Raw genomic sequence first — 20145 nt, forward strand, 5'->3', positions numbered from 1 at the left:
TGTGTGTGTGTGTGTGTGTGTGTGTGTGTGTGTGTGTGTGTGCGTGTGCGCGTGGGTGTGTGCGCGTGCGTGTGTGCGCACGTTTGTGTGCGTCACAGCGTCAATGTGTGGAGTATGCTTTGAAGGCACGTCCGCTGCGTCGATACATCCCCAAAAACCCTTACCAGTACAAGGTGTGGTATGTGGTCAACTCCACCTACTTTGAGTACCTGATGTTCACACTCATCCTTCTCAACACCATCTGTCTGGCCATGCAGGTGGGTCTCACACATGCACACTTACAAATGAATGCAAGTACACACAAAAATAATTGACATTACTGAATTGCTTGTGTTTTTGCAGCATCATGGACAGACGAAAAATTTCAATGATGCCATGAACATCCTGAACATGCTCTTCACTGGACTCTTTACTGTGGAGATGATCCTTAAACTGATCGCCTTCAAACCCAGGGTAGGTCCACTTCTCTAGCTGCGGAGTAGAATAACAATTGTGCAATACAGTACAGTAGAGTAGGAAATGTTCTTCTGCATTCAGTAGGTTGCAGTAGAAAATGTTCTCAAACAAATGTATAAATATGTGTGTTACTACTAACAATTTACATCCAATGAATAGAATAGTCAAATACTGTACACTTTAGGCATTGACTCACATTTTTTGCAAATAACTGCTCACTGATGTTCAACTACAGTATATATTCCTAATCTCTAATTAATTTCTTCCAAAATGACCTTTTTATTTGTGAAGTCAATTGCTGGAAGTTATTTGTTGAAATGAAAACACTATCCAAAAAAATATCAGTATTTGGAACCCAGGGCTTTATAACATCTAGAATTTAATTATTTTGTTATAAAATCCAACTTATTTTCTGCAAAATGTGTCATTTTATTAAGATGGATAGAAGATGGTTATCTTGTAATAACTTTAAAAAATAATTATTTACCATTTAGTCTGGGTAAGAGCATGCGTGCCTTGTAGTATTATCAGGCACAGGCGGCTCCAGTTGGAATTAACCGCCTAACCGTGCAGAACAATCTTTAAGGCTTGGGAATTGACTTCATGCTGTGCTGCATTATGGATATTATGTAATGTCATGTCATGTATACCTCTAGTAAGGCTAATTTAAACTGTCAGATTTTGTAGAAGCTTTTCTGTAGCACAAGTTGTAAACCTTAAGAAAATATACAAACGGTTTCCCTTCTTTCATGAATTTCCTCTATGTAATAAGTTAAAGTGCAGCGTGAAAACATGTTCCCAAGCCACACTGAACGATGCTAATGAGAATATACCACTTACTTTGTGTTTCAGTAAGTTGCAACTTTAGAATGTTTTCATTGATTTGAATAAACTCTTCCGGCACACACAGGGGACCAGCTCACTAACACTTTTACTTCTCAGGTATTACAGTCGTCAAGACTCACGTGGAATCAGCTCCAATAACATTTGATCTGTGAAAAAGATGTGTGCTAATGCCTTTTAACTTTTGAACAGTTTTCATTGCCTCAGCCTTCTTTTTCTGTTTTTTTTCTTATTGTTTACACGTTGTTTCCTGTGTCCAGTTGTTGCCTAACTTATGTTTTAAAACTGATGTGTGTCTACATTAGTTTGTCAAACAAATTGAATCACTCCATACATCCTTTAGCATTTAAATACTAATGCCAAGCTCTGTTAATGTTTAACCCTGGTTTTAGATTAATATTCTTACACCTCCAAACAACTTCATTAAAACCACTATGGAGTCCCAGGATGTCTTGTAATATTTGCATAACTTTTGATGATAGCTCCGCTGCTGATGACAGATGATGAAGCTTAAAATAGATCAGTAAGATAGATTTTCTCTTAGCATCTCTCTGTATCTGACAATTTACCAGTATGTTGCAAACAAATCAGTCGTATTTGTTTGTGCATATTGTATTGGAAGTTATGCAGTAATTCTGTTGGGGTACTACGGTTTATACCAGGGGTCAGTGTTAAATAAGAGTTCTAGACTAGAGGCCTCACATCTCATTATCCAGTGATCCTTCTCATTCCCCTGCTCCAACTTCGAACCATCTTATGACATACAATATCTAAAAAATGTCCTCCCATCTTGTTGCACAATATTGGCACTAACACAGTAACATCATTAGCCTTTCTAGCAACAGTAATAAAAAATGTAAATGTGCTATGGGAAAACAATAAGCCTGAATCTGAATTAGATGTAATTTGCTTTACAGAAGATGGTAATGTTTCTGAAAAGCCCATATGCCAGGCTAGTTCCCAAATTACCCTTGTTAGATCTTGGCTGTGTCTCTGAGTTCAAGCATACTAAAGCGGTGTCTCTAAACCAGAGCATAGCCCATTCTCTCTTATAAGCAGCTCTGTCCTTTCACAGTACACATAAGTACACACAACATCTATTTTTATTTTACCATCCTAAATAATACTATTTTGGCCTGAAGCTATGTGGATGTTTTTTCATAAGTACTCACTTTGTACTACTACTGATAATAAATTGCGCTGAATAAGTTAAACATACAAAGTTGGCTTTAAGTAATTATATTTAAATAAGGAGAATACAGACTTAAATGCCATCTAACACGCTATAACAGAACAGGAAATTCAGCTGCACTTGAACAGATACTGCAAAGGAAACACGTTGATTCTCTTCATTAGAATACAAATGTGTCTTTTCATGTGTTGGTTTCCTTAGTGTACTGTACCACCTCAAACCACCTTAATAGGGCTGCGAAGTGGCAGCAGATGTTGTTTTCCTTCTAACCTACCTTTCTTACCCTCCTCCTCCTCCTCCTGCTCACCTCATCCTGTGTAGGGGTACTTTAGTGATCCCTGGAATGTGTTTGATTTCCTCATCGTAATTGGCAGCATAATAGACGTCATTCTCAGTGAGATCAACGTAAGTACGATGCCCACTCTCACTCTTCTTGTCGCTCTCTCTTTCTTTCTGTCTTGTGCCCTCTTGCTTTTTCTGACTCTTTCATTTCTTGCCACTGCTCTCCTTTGTGGCTATTCTGTGTTGTTTTGTGCTGTCTTTTCTCTTCATCTCTCTTCCTTCTTTCTCTGTCTCCTCTTTCTCTTATTCTTCCTCCCTATTCTTTCCCTCCATTTTTAACTCCAAGATGGCCGCTGCTACTCAGGGGATCCCCAAACACAAAGGTTCCTGAGCAAGAACAAGCTTCTTCCTAGGTTTCTTAAAAAGTAGAGGGAACAGAGGCAGGGTTTTAGCTTTTAACATAAAGGGTTCCTGTCTTGCGTCCTCCTTCCTTATTCCTTACAGTATCTGAGATGTTTTTTTTTTTTTGTTTTTTTTTGTCAGACTGTGACATGTCCTCAGGTTTGATTCCCTCCCTCACTAACTGAACTAACTCACTGACCAATTACAAACAAACTTACACATCATTTTTAACTACAGCAACAGGGGCATTTTTTTTGTTGTGATTTTGTTGCGATTTGTTCTTTACTGTTGTTCTTGTTGTTGACATTTCCTCTCATGGACAAGCATGACCGATCGCCGCTGCTCTTCCTCTGCTGTCCATCTCTTTCAGACTGCCCCTTCTATTCTTTTTTGCCGTTGAATTTTGTTGATTATTTCCCTTTCTCCTACTAGAAACTCCAGTGCTCATGTATATAACGTTTTTATCTTATTTTTCTCCTCTCTCCTTTAATTTCCGTTCAATCCATTTTTTAAATGTCTTATGTTCTGTCCTTTTCTTCTGTTGTTTTTCTGTTCTTTCCACCCCTACGCAGCATTATTTTGTTGATGCATGGAACACATTTGATGCCTTGATAGTTGTGGGTAGCATTGTTGACATAGCGATCACTGAGGTTAACGTAAGTAGTCCAACACCCTCCCTCCCTTCCTGCCTGCCTGCTCTGCCATTCCCACACACACACACAAACAGACAGAGTGCCGATACCCATCTCGCATGCTTTCAAATGATTAGGGAACTTCAGCTGCACCACATTTGGACTCAAGAGACGGCTGAATAAGTCTGGCAGTAAAAACAGCCAGATGTAATGCAATAAAAACAAAGTGCAGTGCCCTGCGCAGGGATTGAGTAATTTAAAAACAAGTGAAACACAAAATTGTAAAGTTTGAGAGAACTTTGACCCTTTGACATCTAAATACATTTTGATACAGTCAGTTTGATTTATTATTTATATTTTTTTGGGAACTAACATTATCATTACTCCATTATACCTTAAAATGTGTTGTTTATAACAATGGAGGCTGAAAAACTTGTTCTTGATGTTCCCCCTTCCCAGTCCTACACATTGTTCTTCAGCAGTTTAATAAGGCTGCATTTAAAACTTTATACTCCTAGGATTATTCTGTTTAGATTTTATAATATTTGAAGCTGCTTCAGATAGGTATTCATGCCTCAGTCTGCTGAACATCAATAGCATCAAAAACTATTGCATTTGCCAATAGAACCTGTTGCATTGTCTCAGCACTTGTTTTTGGTTTCACATTTATTTGATCTTTAATCACTGCCACAGGGGATAGTGTCCATTCCCCTGGCATGATGGACACTGTATAGCATGACAGATGTAAAGGTGGTATATCCAGGCCTTGTACTGTATATAATGATTCACATTTTTGCAAAAGAAAGATTTTCTGGAAAGAAGGAACAAATACAGATTTTAATTTCTGAACAATGGTGTTTTGACCCAAGGGTCATGAAACACACTCAATTCACAAATAACTAGGGAAAACTTTACTCCATTTGCCGTTGTTGTTTTTTAGATTTTATCTGAAAATAGTAATGTGCAGACATGGGGAACAATTTGATCCATAAATGGATTTACTCAAGGCCTGTGAAATATATGTAAGTGTCTGTATAAATTCATTAATTATCGACGTGGAGGCCCTATGGTAAATTGTGGGGCTGAATAAGAATGAATATTCCAAACACAAGTCAAATGTTAAGTGTCTATTGTATTTACACTTCAGGGATAATTGGTGTTTTATTCAAAGTGCTCTTTGGCAGAAGAATAGGCTGAGAACTATATATACTGCAAAGTGTGACTGGACAGAACTCCTGTTAATTTAGCATTAGAAGTTAAAAAAAAACATCCAGTGAAAATGTGGCAGTTTTAGGTGAAGACAGATAAATAAGTAAACAAGTCAAATTTTGATATATAGTACATGAACATTTGTTTCAACTTATAAAGATACACATAACAGCCTTGCTTAGTTTCTACAAAGCAATTACAACATACAGTACATCTACTTGAAAGAATTAGTTAGACATTTTGGGAAATGTGCTAAGCTGCGGTCCAGTTTAACATTTAGCATACAGACGAGAGTGGTATCAATCCAACTCTCAGCAAGAAAGCGAATAAGTCAGTTGCCCAGAACTATTCCTTTTTTAATTTTTTTTTTTATACTGAATCCTTTTCAGAGATGCTCACAAGTCTCTGAGCTAGAGTTTGAGTCAAATCTCAAGTCTCTCGTGGTTCTAATGAGTGTTATATCATCTGCTGCATTCAATCCAGGACGCTCAGCAGCTGCCGATGCAGTCGACTTTTTTGTTGTTGTTTCTCACATGTGGCCTCACGCAGCAGATACGTTACGGATTACGTAGGTAGGATTTTAGGATGCAGGGAGGGGAATAACATTCAGCTCGTCAGACGTTTCCTAAAGATAAAGATTGTTCACAAGTCCTGCATCTCAAGTCAGAGTCGAGTCTAATGTATTTTGAGGACAAGATCTCAAGTCAAGTCTGAAGTCACTGCGTGTGCGACTTAAGTGTGACTCGAGTCCGAGTCTCAAACTTGAGTCCTCATCTCTCATCCTTATCCACATCCGCTAGGTCAATATACACAAAGACATTTATGTATCCAAGCTTCAACAGTTTTTAAATATTTCACATATATATGGCATATTAAGCTTAGGTTTGCCTGACATGCTCTTACACCCTGCTGCTGGTTTGAGGACATGAAGCAGAGAAACAATGTGCACAGATGTGTTCACCGGTGTGTTCCCCCATGGTGGAATAAAGTTTAAACTCAGACAGCACTGGTCAAGCATACAAATAGGGTGAGTGTATCCCAGGGGTGTATGAGCTTGGAAGTTGTTTTCTGGTCTTTAGAAAAGGAATTCCATTTGTCCCAATGCAAGGCTAACCAAGCTGCTTAGAAACAGCACTTGGTAATTTTAAAATAGTGCATGAATATTTCATGTTTTAATCAGTTATTCTATTTAGACATTTGATGTCAGGGGAATCACAAAAAGTATCATACATGTCTACATCCTATTGTTGCTTTGCAGATAATGAATTTATCTGATCCTAAAGCAAAGCATGTTTTTACACTAAGGAAGAGAGGAGTGTATAAATACATAAATACTGTATATACATAGACACTTAACAAAAAGCTGACAGAACTGTTAAAAAATAAATTGAAATATAACATTTCTGTTGGGAACTGACAACCACTGATCAATTAATCACCTTTATACTGAGGTTTAATGGGCCAGAGATATTCATCTTTGTCATCTATACAAGTCACTGATGTTGCACGCAGCACTTTGGTTTGGAGTTTGCCTTTGATTTGATTGATTTTGTTGATTGGTTTGCAGTTCTTTTTGTATGTTTTATTATTTTCCTCCTAACCTAAAGGCATGCCCCAAGTCTTTTCTTCTTCTTCTTCTTCTTCTTCTTCTTCTTCTTCTTCTTAATAATGTTCTTCTTCTTCTTCTTCTTTTGTGTTTTTTAATGATTTGGGTGATGAGATGCCTAAGCTACCTTTTCTATTTTTCTTTTTAAGAAACCCTCCGCACTACAATACTGTGAGAACTCTTGTCTGTTTTTTTAACTGGGACCCTGCCACTGAGACATTTAAAATTTTAGCCTGCTACTGCATTTCATCCGACAGTAGAGCACAAGTAAATGCTTTTTAACGTACTGAGCAATGCAATTAGAATCTAATAGTAGCAGCTTGCCAACAGCAACCTCTCTGTTGTTGCATTCCTAAGTGCACAGCAAAGTGCAGTAACAGGCCAGCTTTAAAATGTTATCACTTTGCCTTTAGTAAATATTAAATGACTAAAATCTCTTGTTTGAGTGCACCCACATCGCTGCTCTGTTGGGTGCTTGTTGACTTAGATTAGCTGCACTTTTTGTGGTCATCAAATCAGAATACTTAATTAATCCTGGGTCTCTAATTCTTCCCAGCAACCTGCGGGTGCTTCTTAAATCCTAAATGGTTTCTTTTTCATTTTTTGGTTTTTGTTTTGAGTAGTAGTAGTGTGAACAGAGTTGTAGTGGTTTTCTCTGAGCGGTGTCTTTCAGACATCTATTCCGCTTTTTCTTTCTCTGTATTTGGAATGCCTCCTCTTCTACTCTTCATTTCTCTCCTCCTTCTGATCTTTTTCAGTTCACTTAACTCTTCTTTTATGGATGTTTATCTCTGTCTTTCTCTGTCTTCTTTCTCGTTGGTTTGCGGTGCGGCTTGCTCACCTGAAATGCAAGCTGGGTAACATGGGTCTCTCATGATTTTCAAATACCCCAAGAGGTCAACCAATTATCTGTTATCAGTTAGTTGTGTGTTTTTAATCCCAGAACCTTACACACTAAAGTGCTCATATTACGCTCATTTTCAGGTTCATAATTGTATTTAGAAGTTATATCAGAATAGGTTTACATAGTTTAATTCTCAAAAAAGATCATATATTTGTTGTACTGGACATTGCTCCAGCTCCTCTTTTCACCCAGTGTGTTGAGCTCTCAACTTTAGCTACAGAGTGAAGCATCACACTTCTATTCCATCTTTGTTGGGAGCTGCACACGCACAGTACCTAGGTCAGCACTACAAGCCAGTCAGAAGTAGAGTATGACGGCATGCCAAGCTAGCAGCTAGGCGAGCATTACAACTTGTGTTACAAAGTGACGCACGTTTGTCACAGAAGTAAAGGCTGGACTACCAAATAGCTCTTTTGAAGGGTTTGTAAACAGTGTTTTTTGTTGGAGATGGTAAGTCCATTTGGCCTGGACTTTGGGCTTTTTCACTTTGAAAACATATTACGTGCCCAAAAATGATATATAGTGCAATAAAGGAAAGGGGAAAAGCATAATATGAGCACTTTAAATTAAAATCCACTTTTATGTTGCACTTAAAATGTATGGTTCAAGCTTAAGAAACAAAAAGGTGCACAACCCGAAATCTAGGGCAAGAATGGTCTCAAGATACCCGTGTTACCTATTGAACTGACTGAACTGATGAATTTCTTTGCTTGAAAACATAACGTGCAATGTGAGAAAACTGCTCAAGTTAATTTTAAATGAGCTCCTAAATCTGATGAGCTGCAACTACAGTAACTCACATCTGCACTGTAGTTGAGCCTGAATGGACTACTGTACTGTATATTTATTTACAAATTGACTGTTCTGTTTGGTTAAAATTACAACCCATACGCAGATCCTCCAAGTCCACGGTAGTCTATAATTTGCTTTGTGTCACTTTATAATGAGACACTTAATAATAAGGAATGATTTGAGTTTATTTGGTTGACAGCTTTGATTTCACATACAAATTAAAACAACTTTAGATTTAAATTATGCTTAATTTGACCCAGCTGGCCTTTTGTGTAATTCAAACACATACATGCCGAAAAATGCACACATTTTCCCATATTTCAGTTTTTACTTAGTCTCCACTTAGTTTGAATCAGTCCCATCTTCCCTCTTTCCGTCCCTCCGTCCTTTCTTCCTTCCTGCCTATATTTCCAAGTCATCCTTATCTTCCCTCCATCCATCAATCTTCCCTCCCTTTCTTCCTACAGTTGTCCTTCCTTCCAACTTCCTTCCATTCACACCCTAATGCCTCAGCTCCTCTCATCAGACACGTACATACACACACACACACACACACACACACACACACACACACACACACACATACACACACACCACATAACATCTCTTCACTTTCTTACTCACGTCAATAATGTGTGTGTGTGTGTGTGTGTGTGTGTGTGTGTGTGTGTGTGATCGTGAAGATGTGGCTCTGAATGAACAGCTCCTGAGTCATAGATTGAACTAGTTAGTTAATCTATCACTTCAATGGGTAAATGTTATAATAAATGTTGTAATACTAGAAATGACCTGTGTGTGTCTCCCTACAGTATGTTATCTTTGTGCTTCTCAGTGTTATTTAAATACTTTGGGATTTCCAAAGGCATCTAAAATCATTATTAAATGGCCAACATTATCTTAACTTCCTATCTTTTTTATTGTGGTATTTGGATACATCTTTGACCTGAAAGTAGATTAAAGTTCTTATTTCACTTAAATCTTGACTACTCTCAGGTCAAAGAGTGGCTTGAATAACACATATTAAAAGGAGCCATTGTCCTTTTAATGCCAAGATGCATTTGGTTAACATAGTTTGAGTTAAACTAAAGCTTTAACCACTATTACTGTACTGTAGCTTCAGCTGGTAGAAAGAAAAACAGATAGCTACAGAGGCGCCTCTCTATCCCCCATCATACACACAAACTCATGCATGTGACAAAGGCTGTGTATAGACACATACATACATAAACACATGTACATAGACACATACACAGTCAGCTCATTTCCCCTTTGTGGCTGCCCCAGACCATCATTCATTATTATGGCCCTTAAGGCATTGGACAGCAACTTCCTACATGTTTTAATCTTCTAGTGCTGTCATTCAGCCTGATGTGGCCCTCACAGAGGTTGGGTTCAGTCTCGATATGCAGTAATATTTTATAGAATTTTCCCTCCTGACCCAGATGAAATTATTTTATTTCACCTGGGATGGCTGATCAGAGACTGAACCCTCTCTAGCCAAGCAGAGTTCATTTCAGGGGTGGTGTGAAATTCTCACAACTTTTCACATAAAAACACTAAAACACACAAATGCTGTACATGCTCAGTGACACACACACACACCCACACACCCACCCACACACACACACACACCAAGGCGCTGCTCTGGTGCTGATCTTTGTTGCCTTTCCTTAAAGCCAGCTGACTCCTCCTCGTCCTCGTCCTCCTCCTCTTCGCCCTCCTCTTCTTCGCGCTCCTCCTCCTCTTCCTCCTCTCACCCCCCTGTGGTAAGGCCAATGGTACGCTCCAACGGTAACCTCGTACGCCTCCCTACCTCCTACACCATCCCTCCATCCCTCCATCCTTCCATCCCTCCTTCTGCTACGGCAACCATGGTATGATCCAAAATTGTGGCTTTTCATTCATCCTGTCAACTCTCCTCTGTCGCTCCCGCTGTCATCTTCTGCAGCATGTCCAGAGTTATATTTATGTAGCTTTTGTTTATACTTTTTACATGTCTATATATATGTGTATACATTTGTGTGTGTGTGTGTCTGTGTGTGTGTGTGTGTGTGTGTATGGGGAAGGACACTGTATTGTGCAGTTCTAGTATAACTGGAGTCTTGTGACTTTCCTTGAGTGGCTATTGTTGTTGCCATGGTGCCCGCTGCCCCCACCTCCCCCCATGGCTTGCAACTCACTCCCCTTCCCTTATGGGTGATGTATCTGTAGTGCTTCGTCATGAGTGCAAGCCATCAGCTATCACGCTATCTCTCTTTCTATCACTCTTCTTCACTGGCCGGTCGTCTATCAGTCTATTGTATCTATCTGTGAAACAGTCTATTTGTTTAGATGTCTCTGAATAATTAAAACTATTCTTTATATTCAGACTCACTCTCTCTCTCTCTCTCTCTCTCTCTCTCTCTCTCTCTCTCTGTTACACTGTTACTGTACCTCTCCCACTCACTGCCCCACTCTCTAATGGTGCAATGGTCCCCATTGTGGTCCAGTTGTGGTATTACATGCAATACAACATTTTGACTTCTGAATTTTCTCAGAAGGACTTTTCATTTTCTGCATATCTGTCGTTGGAGTTTGGGACAACTCATGTCTTGGGTTACTTGTCAACACTAGAGTGTAACCAGAAAAATGGGCCATCTACTTTTAGAAAGTACCCAAACTGTTCCCAGTTTTCCCAGAGATATCGAAAAATTAATAATGAGTGTGGGGAATTTTACAATCTTGGATTTCTATAGAACATTTTTAGAGATAAGATTAGTTATTTCTCTGAACACAACTCTAACATGTGTTATGTTGAAAAGCAACGTACGACATATGTTATCCCAAACTGCAATAAGATGTGTGGCAAATGGTTCTTTTGAGAAGCACACTGTGTTTTCTTTGTGGGATTAGCATAAAGAATTGATGGCCTCTTGGAAAAACACAAATGGCATGAAAAAGATTTAGAGGTCAGATAGGATCATCTATTTAGGGTCACATTTATTTATCACAGTGAAGGCAGATGTAGTATGGAACTGTTGTGGGTGCATTGTTATGGTACACGTGCTGCTTTTCTATGCGGTCAAGTTTATTTTATGCATACTTGATAATTGTCACTGCTGTATAAAGGCTTCACCTGATCCCTTTGCTGTTTGCGGTGTAATTGTAAATAATATACTGGGTCCTTAGTTGCTGTATTAACTGCAACTACCTCATGCTTTACACAAATCCTGATGTTGCCTTTGTTTTTCTGCCTTTTTGTCCCTGAGAATGAGCAGCAGCAGCATTAATAAATAAATCTGTATTAGAATAGCACTGAGAGAGATGGCTAAATATTTTATCATGGAATTATTTTGTGTGGATGAGTAGTGGGACAATAGACAGTTAGAATGATACAGTGCCTCTCAAGCAAGCATATTTAGAATAAACTGCAACTTTCCAAAGTATACCAAATGATAGATTGCTTAAATCACCTAGGGTTAATATATGGCATGTTCATTGCAAATGATTCTGCAAATAAAATGATTGCAGGGGTGAGAACAGTTATGGAAAACCATAGTAAACAAAAAGATTAAGAGATTTACCTGCCATGAAAATATTATTTATTTACCTGAAAGTGGTTGCATTGGGTAGTAATATCTTTATCTGCCTAAAAGTCATCTTTGGATTGTTTCTCCAGGTGGCCAGTTGCTCCGTGACAAACAAACTAAACAAACAAATTAGCCTGCCTGCATGATTTATTGAAACAGGAATATGCCTGCAGGCTAGGATTTCTGTACTGTACCTGTTGTGAATTGTTATCAGTGATTTATGAAAGAGCTTGCCTCTATCAATGGAAATCTCTCTGGCCCGGTCTCGGCTATTAGACTTTTAGTCCGTACCGGTGCAGAATAATCCAATTATTCAGATTTGTAAGATGATTTACTTCAGGGGCTCCTAAAGTATTTTAATGCTTGTTTGCCAAACGTCATTGCAAGGCTGAATTAACCTGTAATTGGTTATAGAAACAACAGCCTAGAGTGTGTTCATCACCTTGATTATGACAGCATTGAGGTAATGTATAAGTAACCGCAGAATGCCTGAACCTGTAATATCAGTTAAGACTAGTGTGGCCGTTTCTAGTTTTGATGATTAGGTGCCTTCAAAGACGCTTGTTGCACAGTTGTGTCTATAAAGAGAGGTTGAAGCAGGTGTATTTAGGAAGCTGATAGATAGTTTGTGAATATCTTTGTTGCCAAGTGATTTTTCCATGAAGCCAGAAAAATAAGCATGATTGCCCGATTCTCTCCCAGATCTCTTTTGTCAGTTGATTTTGATGGGATTTTGTAGGACGCAGATTTCCATTTATTAACTCAGTATGTGTGTTTGTGTTTGTGTTTGTGTGTGTGTGTGTGTGTGTGTGTGTGTGTGTTTGCGTGCGCGTGCGTGCATGCATGTATGCGTGTTATACATATTTACATCCACATACATATGTGTGGTTGGGAATATGTATACGAATGTTTCCTTGTATGTCTGCATTTCTGCATATGTCTGTGTGTGTATGTTTGTATGTTCATCTTTACCTGTGTGTGTGTGTGTGTGTGTGTGTGTGTGTGTGTGTTTCCCTCCCTTACCTTTCTGCATGTGTCCCCATGCGTCCTGTGTTTTTTCCACAAAAAAAACACCAAACCCCACCAAAAGGGACTGCAGAACTCTGAAGAGAACGCCAGGATCTCCATCACCTTCTTCCGGCTGTTCCGCGTGATGAGGCTGGTGAAGCTGCTGTCTCGCGGGGAAGGGATTCGGACCCTGCTGTGGACCTTCATCAAATCCTTCCAAGTGAGGGGAGAACCGGACACAACATGCTAGAGCAGGGGGTTGGGTTTACACAGGACTGAAATGGAAGAGGGAAAGTGGAGCTTTAACCCTAACGTGACCCAGATTGGATATCTTTTCTACATTTCACTTTTCAAAGCAGAGAGTTTATAACAGATTTTGTGATCCACACTTGGCATAGCAAAGTTCCCAATTTCCCATATGTAGGTATTAAACTTCCATTTGATTAGAATAGGATAGACTGGGTGCCCAAATAGCTCAGTTGGTAGAGCGGGCACGCATATACAGTATAGAGGTTTACTCCTTGACGCTGTGGGCCCTGGGTTCAACTCTGACCTGCGGCCCTTTGCTGCATGTCATTCCCCCTCTCTCTACTCTTTCACTTGCCTAAAATGGCCAAAAGAGAATATAAAAAAAAAGAATAGACTGATTTAATGTTATTAATATTGTGCAAATCCTCTTGTAATTTCTGATCTGATTCACATAGGGCTAAAAAATATCCTTATTCTTGTGTAAATCCAGCCTGGTGGCGTCTCACAAGCCAGCTCTCCTTTCCTTGCCTCTTCGCTTCTTGTCTCCACCCCCTATTTTTGCACAAAAAAAATCAGAAGGGTGGGACGTCAGACAGTTTAGTCTAGATGGGGAAGGGGAAAAAGAAAGAGGGATGGTGTGAGGTAATGGAGAGGAGGTTTAGGAGTCTTTTTCCAACGACAGGGAGGGATGTAGGGATTTGAAGCAAGGAAACAGGCACGGACTTAACCAGCAATCTATTTTCTTCTCTTTCGTACTCATCTCTCCTCCTCTTCCTCCACTTCTTCTTCTACCCCCTTTTCCCTCCAACACCCTACTACTAACCCCTGAAAGCTCACCATTCCCTGTAGCGGAATTACGCACTAGAGTGTAAAGTGTAACGAGGCACTCCACCAAAAAATGAAATCATTTGATAGAGAGTTATGGGGAACTGGAAATAATCTGTTCTCTCTCTTGTTTTAACTGAGGCGGGCCTCTTCATGTCACAGTACAGTCATTGGAATTTGAAACATTAGTGATTCAGCAAAAACAGACTCATGGTGTTAGATTTAAAATCAGCAGTGTTATTGAATGTATTACTTTACTTAACACAGATCAACTTTTTTAAGATCACTGTACCCTTTATCCTTACATATTGACAAATAATCAAACTTTCACTTTTTCATTTATTCGTCATGATTTGGCCCTCCCCTCCCAGTCACAGGGGTAATGTTAGCCAGGAGATCAGTTCCACACAGTCTTCCAGGTGTATGAAAATAGAAAACAAACGTATTGTGATCATGGTTGGATCATGTACTATAGGTTGGGACTGGTCTCCTGGCTAAACGCAGAGAGCAGTTTGTATTTTACTGAGGTTTTTCACTCCTAAGTCAGATGATTTGACCTGTTTTTTTTTTGGTGTTGTGCCACACAGGGCTGCAGATTAGTTCACTTTCACTTCAGAAAGTACCATTATATTTTTCACATTGCACTTTCTAATTCGAAAAACAAAGAAGTGTGAGGTCAATCAACCTAAAATCAATTGTAAACTATTGGATGTGTAATATTTGAATGAAAGTGAATGGATCAGCCTTGGTGAAGGATAATACTGTCGACAACTTGTCACTAAAGTGTCTCTTTCTTCTTTAGGCTCTGCCCTACGTAGCTTTGCTTATAGTGATGCTATTCTTCATATACGCTGTCATCGGCATGCAGGTAAGCTGTTGTCTTGTCAACTTGTTTCCTTCCCTCTGTTGTGTTTTCTTCTCTCTCCCTCTTTCCTCCAGCTGGCCTCATTCCTGTGTCGGTCCTCCTGGAGTCTTGTCTTCCAGAGTTCCTGTTTGGTCACGTCATCCCTCTCTGTGCCACTTCTCTCTGTCCTCTAGCTGTTGCTCCTGTTCCATTCCCTGTTTGTCCTTTTTTTATCTTGTTGAGTTGTTTGTATCACTAATGATGAGAGGGACAGCGGCCTCTAGTTTTGATTATCCCAGAGAGCAATCACTTCCCCCTGTCAATGCTGACATCATACCCTGTGTGCTGTGACTACTTTCTTCCCGTCCTGTGCAGATGTTTGGTAAGATAGCGCTGCGGGACCACACACAGATCAACAGGAACAACAATTTTCAGACGTTCCCTCAGGCAGTGCTCCTGCTCTTCAGGTGAGGAAAATGATTACGCTCCTCATCTTGTGTACTTTTCCCCTTTCTTTTCCTCCCTCATCTTCCTCCATCTTCCCACACATCTAACCTTTTTGTTCATTGTTTAAAAGTCAATTCCTTCTGCTCTTTTGAAATTATCTGCTCTTCTTCCCTTTCATTCATCAATTCCTGTAATGTTGCATCAACAGCAATTATTTTACTTTCTTCTGTATATTTTCTCTCTTCCATTTACTGTGAAAGGCATTTTATATTTTAACATTAGAGTTAACCAATGACATTTTATGACAGCAGACAAAAACCACAGAAACTGAAAGACATGATATGAGAGAGAGTTATGATGATCTAAGTTATGTTTTAGCAGCCATTATTCTATTTTTGAATTGTATCATTTTGCCATAAAAACCATAAAAAAGCATATTTTCTATCTGTATTCATATTCATATTCTATGTGCTGACCCCTTCATGGAATATAGCAATGGGCTTCCATTCAGCATGACAGAATACTTGAATACTTCCTACTGCTGTGTAATTTATATGCAGTAAACAGTCAACAAATAATCGCAAAGCCCACCAACAATGCTCACAGAATTAGAAAACTCAATAGTACTGAAGTATTCAGTTTCTTTGCTGTTGCTCTGTAAATTTAGTGTATCAGGGAATAATTATCTGATTTTTTGTCTCTTTATGGTGTTCACACTAACACTTATGCATATGTCTGTGTGTGTTTATGTGTCTGCCTCTCTCTGTCTTTGTATCTATGTGTGTGTGCGTGTGTATGTGTGTTTTTCTATGTGCTTGTTCACATCCATGCGTCTATATATGTTTATGTTTATTTTAATGCCTAAATGCACATGTGACTTCATGCTGGTGCATGGGTGCGCACATGCACACAACTATGCATGAATGTGGGCCTCTAATGTATCTGTATATGTGTGTATCTTTGCATGCATATCTGCGTCAACGTGTGGGCATATTTGTGTGGGTGTGTGCATGTATTTCTATCTATCAGATGTGCAACAGGTGAGGCATGGCAGGAGATCATGCTGGCGTGCTCGCCCGATCGGCCGTGTGAGAAAGGATCAACCAATGAGAACAACACAGCTAACGAGGACTGTGGCAGCCAGTTTTCCATTAGTTACTTTGTCAGCTTCTACATGCTTTGTGCCTTTCTGGTGAGTGCAGTGAGAAAGAGAATTTAGATTTTTAATGTGCTTCTTCTAAACAAATTGAAAAAAAAAAATTCATAAGATTACAGTAATCATTGCAGTGATTTACCCAGTAAGAGCGTGCAGACTGTGCAGAAAAACTAAGAATGACATTTTGGAGTTTTATTTGGCACACTGTTTCTTAGCTTGGCCCAACAACTTTCTGAAGTCTTTTTGTTAACTACATGACATGTTAATTAGTTGGCATTAGTGGTGCTTGTAGGCTGATTTTGTTACTTTTGGACAGAGCCAGGTCAGCTGTTTCCTCCTGCATCCAGTCAAGTGCTAACCAAAGCTAAACATCCCCTGGCTGTAGATTCATATTTTACAATACAGACATGAGAGTTGTCTTGGCAAGCATGCAAACTATTCCTTTAAATGATAAGAATAAATAACTAAATAAATAGTCGTTCATTAAATTTTACATTCAATAGACTTTAGAGTTATTGACTGTATGATGTTCTAGGTCATAAATTGAAACAGGTAATCTGTAATCACCTAACATGTATTAGTGTAGTTTCTGACTGATCTCGGATTCTCCCCAGATCATAAACCTGTTTGTGGCTGTCATCATGGACAACTTTGACTACCTGACACGTGATTGGTCGATCCTTGGGCCGCATCATCTTGACGAATTCAAGAGGATCTGGGCTGAATATGACCCAGAGGCTAAGTAAGTTTACAGAGAATTAACAACATATGTCATCCAAACAGGGCCTGAAGTTAACTTTTTTGACCACCTGCCACAGTCACTTTTTTGCCTCATAAAGGTGAAAAGCAGGAGTTGCTGTGTCTCTATGATCCTGTCCTATTCATGGCAGCCTACTTGTGGACATTGCGCCGTCATCACCTGCTGTAGTAGGGGGGCCCACCTTAATAATCAAACATAAAGGCATAATTTCCTATCCTGGGCTGGGACACACATTCTACCAGTTGGATAAAAAACTTATTGGACTTTAACTTATCATTGTACCTACAATAATGTAGCTGTCCTTAATTTAGGTCATCCTGTACATCTCATCTGCGTTTTTTTCCTGCATCCACCGTGTGTGATTGTGTGTGTGCGCCAGTCGCGGGGGGAACGGAACAGCAGCCCCGTCCACTGCGGCGAGCCAACAGGATTGAAACAACAACAAGTTTCAGTGACTTTATAGTGAAAAAACGTTACAGCGTACATTGATGTTAAAATGTATACATGTTGGCAGGATGTCTTTCGCTGTACGTTTTGTTTGAGATGTTTGAGTCACACATGTCTCGTCTTCATATCAGAAACAAGGAAATTAATTTGACCCGTTCTCACTCCTGCTTGGTCAGTAGTTGCACGTGGGACTGCTGGTATTGTCGCAAGTAATGAAAATGCGATAGGGGGCCCCGGCTGTCAATCAATGTCTTCCATGCGGGCCCCTTATTTGCCCGTATGCAACTGCGTACCTTGCTTACCGATAGTTACGTGTCTGAATCACTCAATTCTCATTGGCTACCTGCCAGGTAGATTGACAGTGTTACCCGCCAATTGCAAAATTTAACCGCATTTGGTGGGCTGCCGGGTGTTAATTTCAGGCCCTGCATCCGAATAATGATATCATTCACCTGCAGAGGTTGTGTAGAGAGTCACTTTAACGTGACATCTGTGTTATTTCCAGGGGGAGGATAAAGCACCTGGATGTTGTGACACTGCTGCGGAGAATCCAGCCTCCCCTCGGCTTTGGAAAGCTCTGTCCACACAGGGTGGCCTGCAAGGTAAACAAACACGTACACACATGGTGCCACAAATGCCAACATTGTGTGAATGCTGCAGAAAATATACAAAATATTTGATTAGGCTTTCAAATTCAGAATTAATTCTGCTACTATTTGGGAGCATAATTGAAACCCTCTCTATTTGCCAGTTGTAAATATACAGAAATTTGTCATTTGTTTATGTCAATGTGATGACATATTGACAGCTCATAACACCTTCCATAGTGACTCAAATATACAGCACATTGACAGATCGTGCACAGAAAATATTTTAGATATTTAGACAGTAAAGTCCTTTCATAGGAAAATAATAGTGACCATAGTGTCAAACCACTGTCTGCTCATTTTCAACAAACTGTCAGCTGCCAATACTGGCAGCTGACAGTTTGCGCAGGAAATGTACCTGTTTTTTTTTTTTTTATATGTTCGTGATCAAACAAAATGTTCTCTCTTATGTAGCGTCTGGTGTCAATGAACATGCCTTTGAACAGTGATGGAACAGTGATGTTCAATGCCACGCTGTTTGCCCTGGTCAGAACAGCACTCAGGATCAAGACAGATGGTAAAAGACACACATAACCAAACACTCTAATGCAGTTGTCCAGCCACAAGATACACACACATACACAATGCCGGACACATCAGCACATACAGTACATAGTGTAGCAAGTATGGAATTAGGGAATAGGGAATAAATGTATTACCGTCTTGTCCAGTTTCAGTGTTTATCTTCTTTTTTATTTTATTTTTTATGAGAGAAGTTACATATGTAACAATGTACAATGTAACATCCCTCCTGGCACTTAGAAATCCTGGGAATCCTTAGACTCCAGTGATAAAAGTACAAACAATATACTGTCCCATAAATACAAACACAGACACACTTGTGTGGCTTTCACACTGATACGGCTTTGTTGTAATGTAGTCTGCAACTATTAAAATATGCTGTTTGTGTGTGTGCAGGTAACCTAGAGCAGGCCAATGAGGAACTGAGGTCAATAGTGAAGAAGATCTGGAAGAGAACCAGCATGAAGCTCTTGGATCAAGTAGTGCCCCCTGCCGGAGGTTGGTATACACTGCACCATAATTTCATAATCTGGGCCAGTTGTTCAAAGGTAAACTGACTGATTTTGGATTGGATCGGATTGGATCAAATCTTGAAAAAGGGTTGTTCAAAAGCGAAAGAAGGAATATGAAATCAGATTAGATCATGGAATCCAATCTTTGTTTTAATCTGGATCAAACCTTGACTTTGTGTTGTTCAAAACTTGTCAGTAGGATTTGGATAACTTTGATCCAAAAAAACAGGATTATCGAGATCCCAGTTTGGGGTAGGATTTCAAGGTGGATTCCAGGACGAAAATGTAGTAAAACTTTGAAATTTGTCAAATAATACATTTGTATCATTTAGTGTCCATCCATCCATCTTTATCTGGTATTGTGTTGCGGGGGCAGCAACTCCAACATTGGACCCCAAACTTACCTTTCCCTAGCCACATTGACCAATTCCAACTGGGGGATCCCGAGGCGTTCCCAGGCCAGGTTGGAGATATAATCTCTCCCTCTAGTCCTGGGTCTTCCCCGGGGCCTCCTCCCAGCTGGACGTCCCTGGAACACTTCCGTAGGGAGGCGCCCAGGAGGCATCCTTACCAGATGCCCAAACCACCTCAAATGGCTTTTTTCGACTCTCCGACCAATCTCACGCTCCATGGTCCCCTTACTCGCGAACAAGACCCCAAGGTATTTAAACTCCTTCACTTGGGGTAGGGACTCATTCCCTACCTGAAGAAAAGCACTCCATCGGTTTTCTGCTGAGAACCAAAGCATCAGTTTTAGAGGTGCTGGTCCCTGATCCCAGCCGCTTCATACTCGGGTGCAAACCGATCCAGTGAGTGCTGAAGGTCACAGGCCAATGATGCC

General features: G+C 39.8%; 1 protein-coding gene across 9 annotated transcripts in view; it reads left to right on the top strand.

Moving 5' to 3' along the window:
* The window catches only part of cacna1c (calcium channel, voltage-dependent, L type, alpha 1C subunit), a 199899-nt gene that overhangs the window by 171276 nt on the left and 8478 nt on the right, over positions 1-20145 (top strand). For 3 of the 9 annotated variants that reach the window (XM_032504755.1, XM_032504756.1, XM_032504757.1), the window contains 11 exons: positions 99-257; positions 343-453; positions 3748-3831; positions 12987-13115; positions 14772-14837; positions 15189-15280; positions 16290-16452; positions 17031-17158; positions 18129-18225; positions 18685-18787; positions 19189-19290. In XM_032504755.1, coding sequence (XP_032360646.1) covers positions 99-257; positions 343-453; positions 3748-3831; positions 12987-13115; positions 14772-14837; positions 15189-15280; positions 16290-16452; positions 17031-17158; positions 18129-18225; positions 18685-18787; positions 19189-19290 — 1234 coding nt within the window. Of the gene's footprint in view, positions 1-98; positions 258-342; positions 454-2812; positions 2897-3747; positions 3832-9994; positions 10193-12977; positions 13116-14771; positions 14838-15188; positions 15281-16289; positions 16453-17030; positions 17159-18128; positions 18226-18684; positions 18788-19188; positions 19291-20145 lie in introns of all 9 variants that reach the window. The other 6 variants (XM_032504751.1, XM_032504752.1, XM_032504750.1 and 3 more) reach the window with 5 other exon arrangements.

The sequence above is a fragment of the Etheostoma spectabile genome, chromosome 23 (assembly GCF_008692095.1).
Source record: "Etheostoma spectabile isolate EspeVRDwgs_2016 chromosome 23, UIUC_Espe_1.0, whole genome shotgun sequence".
Lineage (NCBI taxonomy): Eukaryota > Metazoa > Chordata > Actinopteri > Perciformes > Percidae > Etheostoma > Etheostoma spectabile.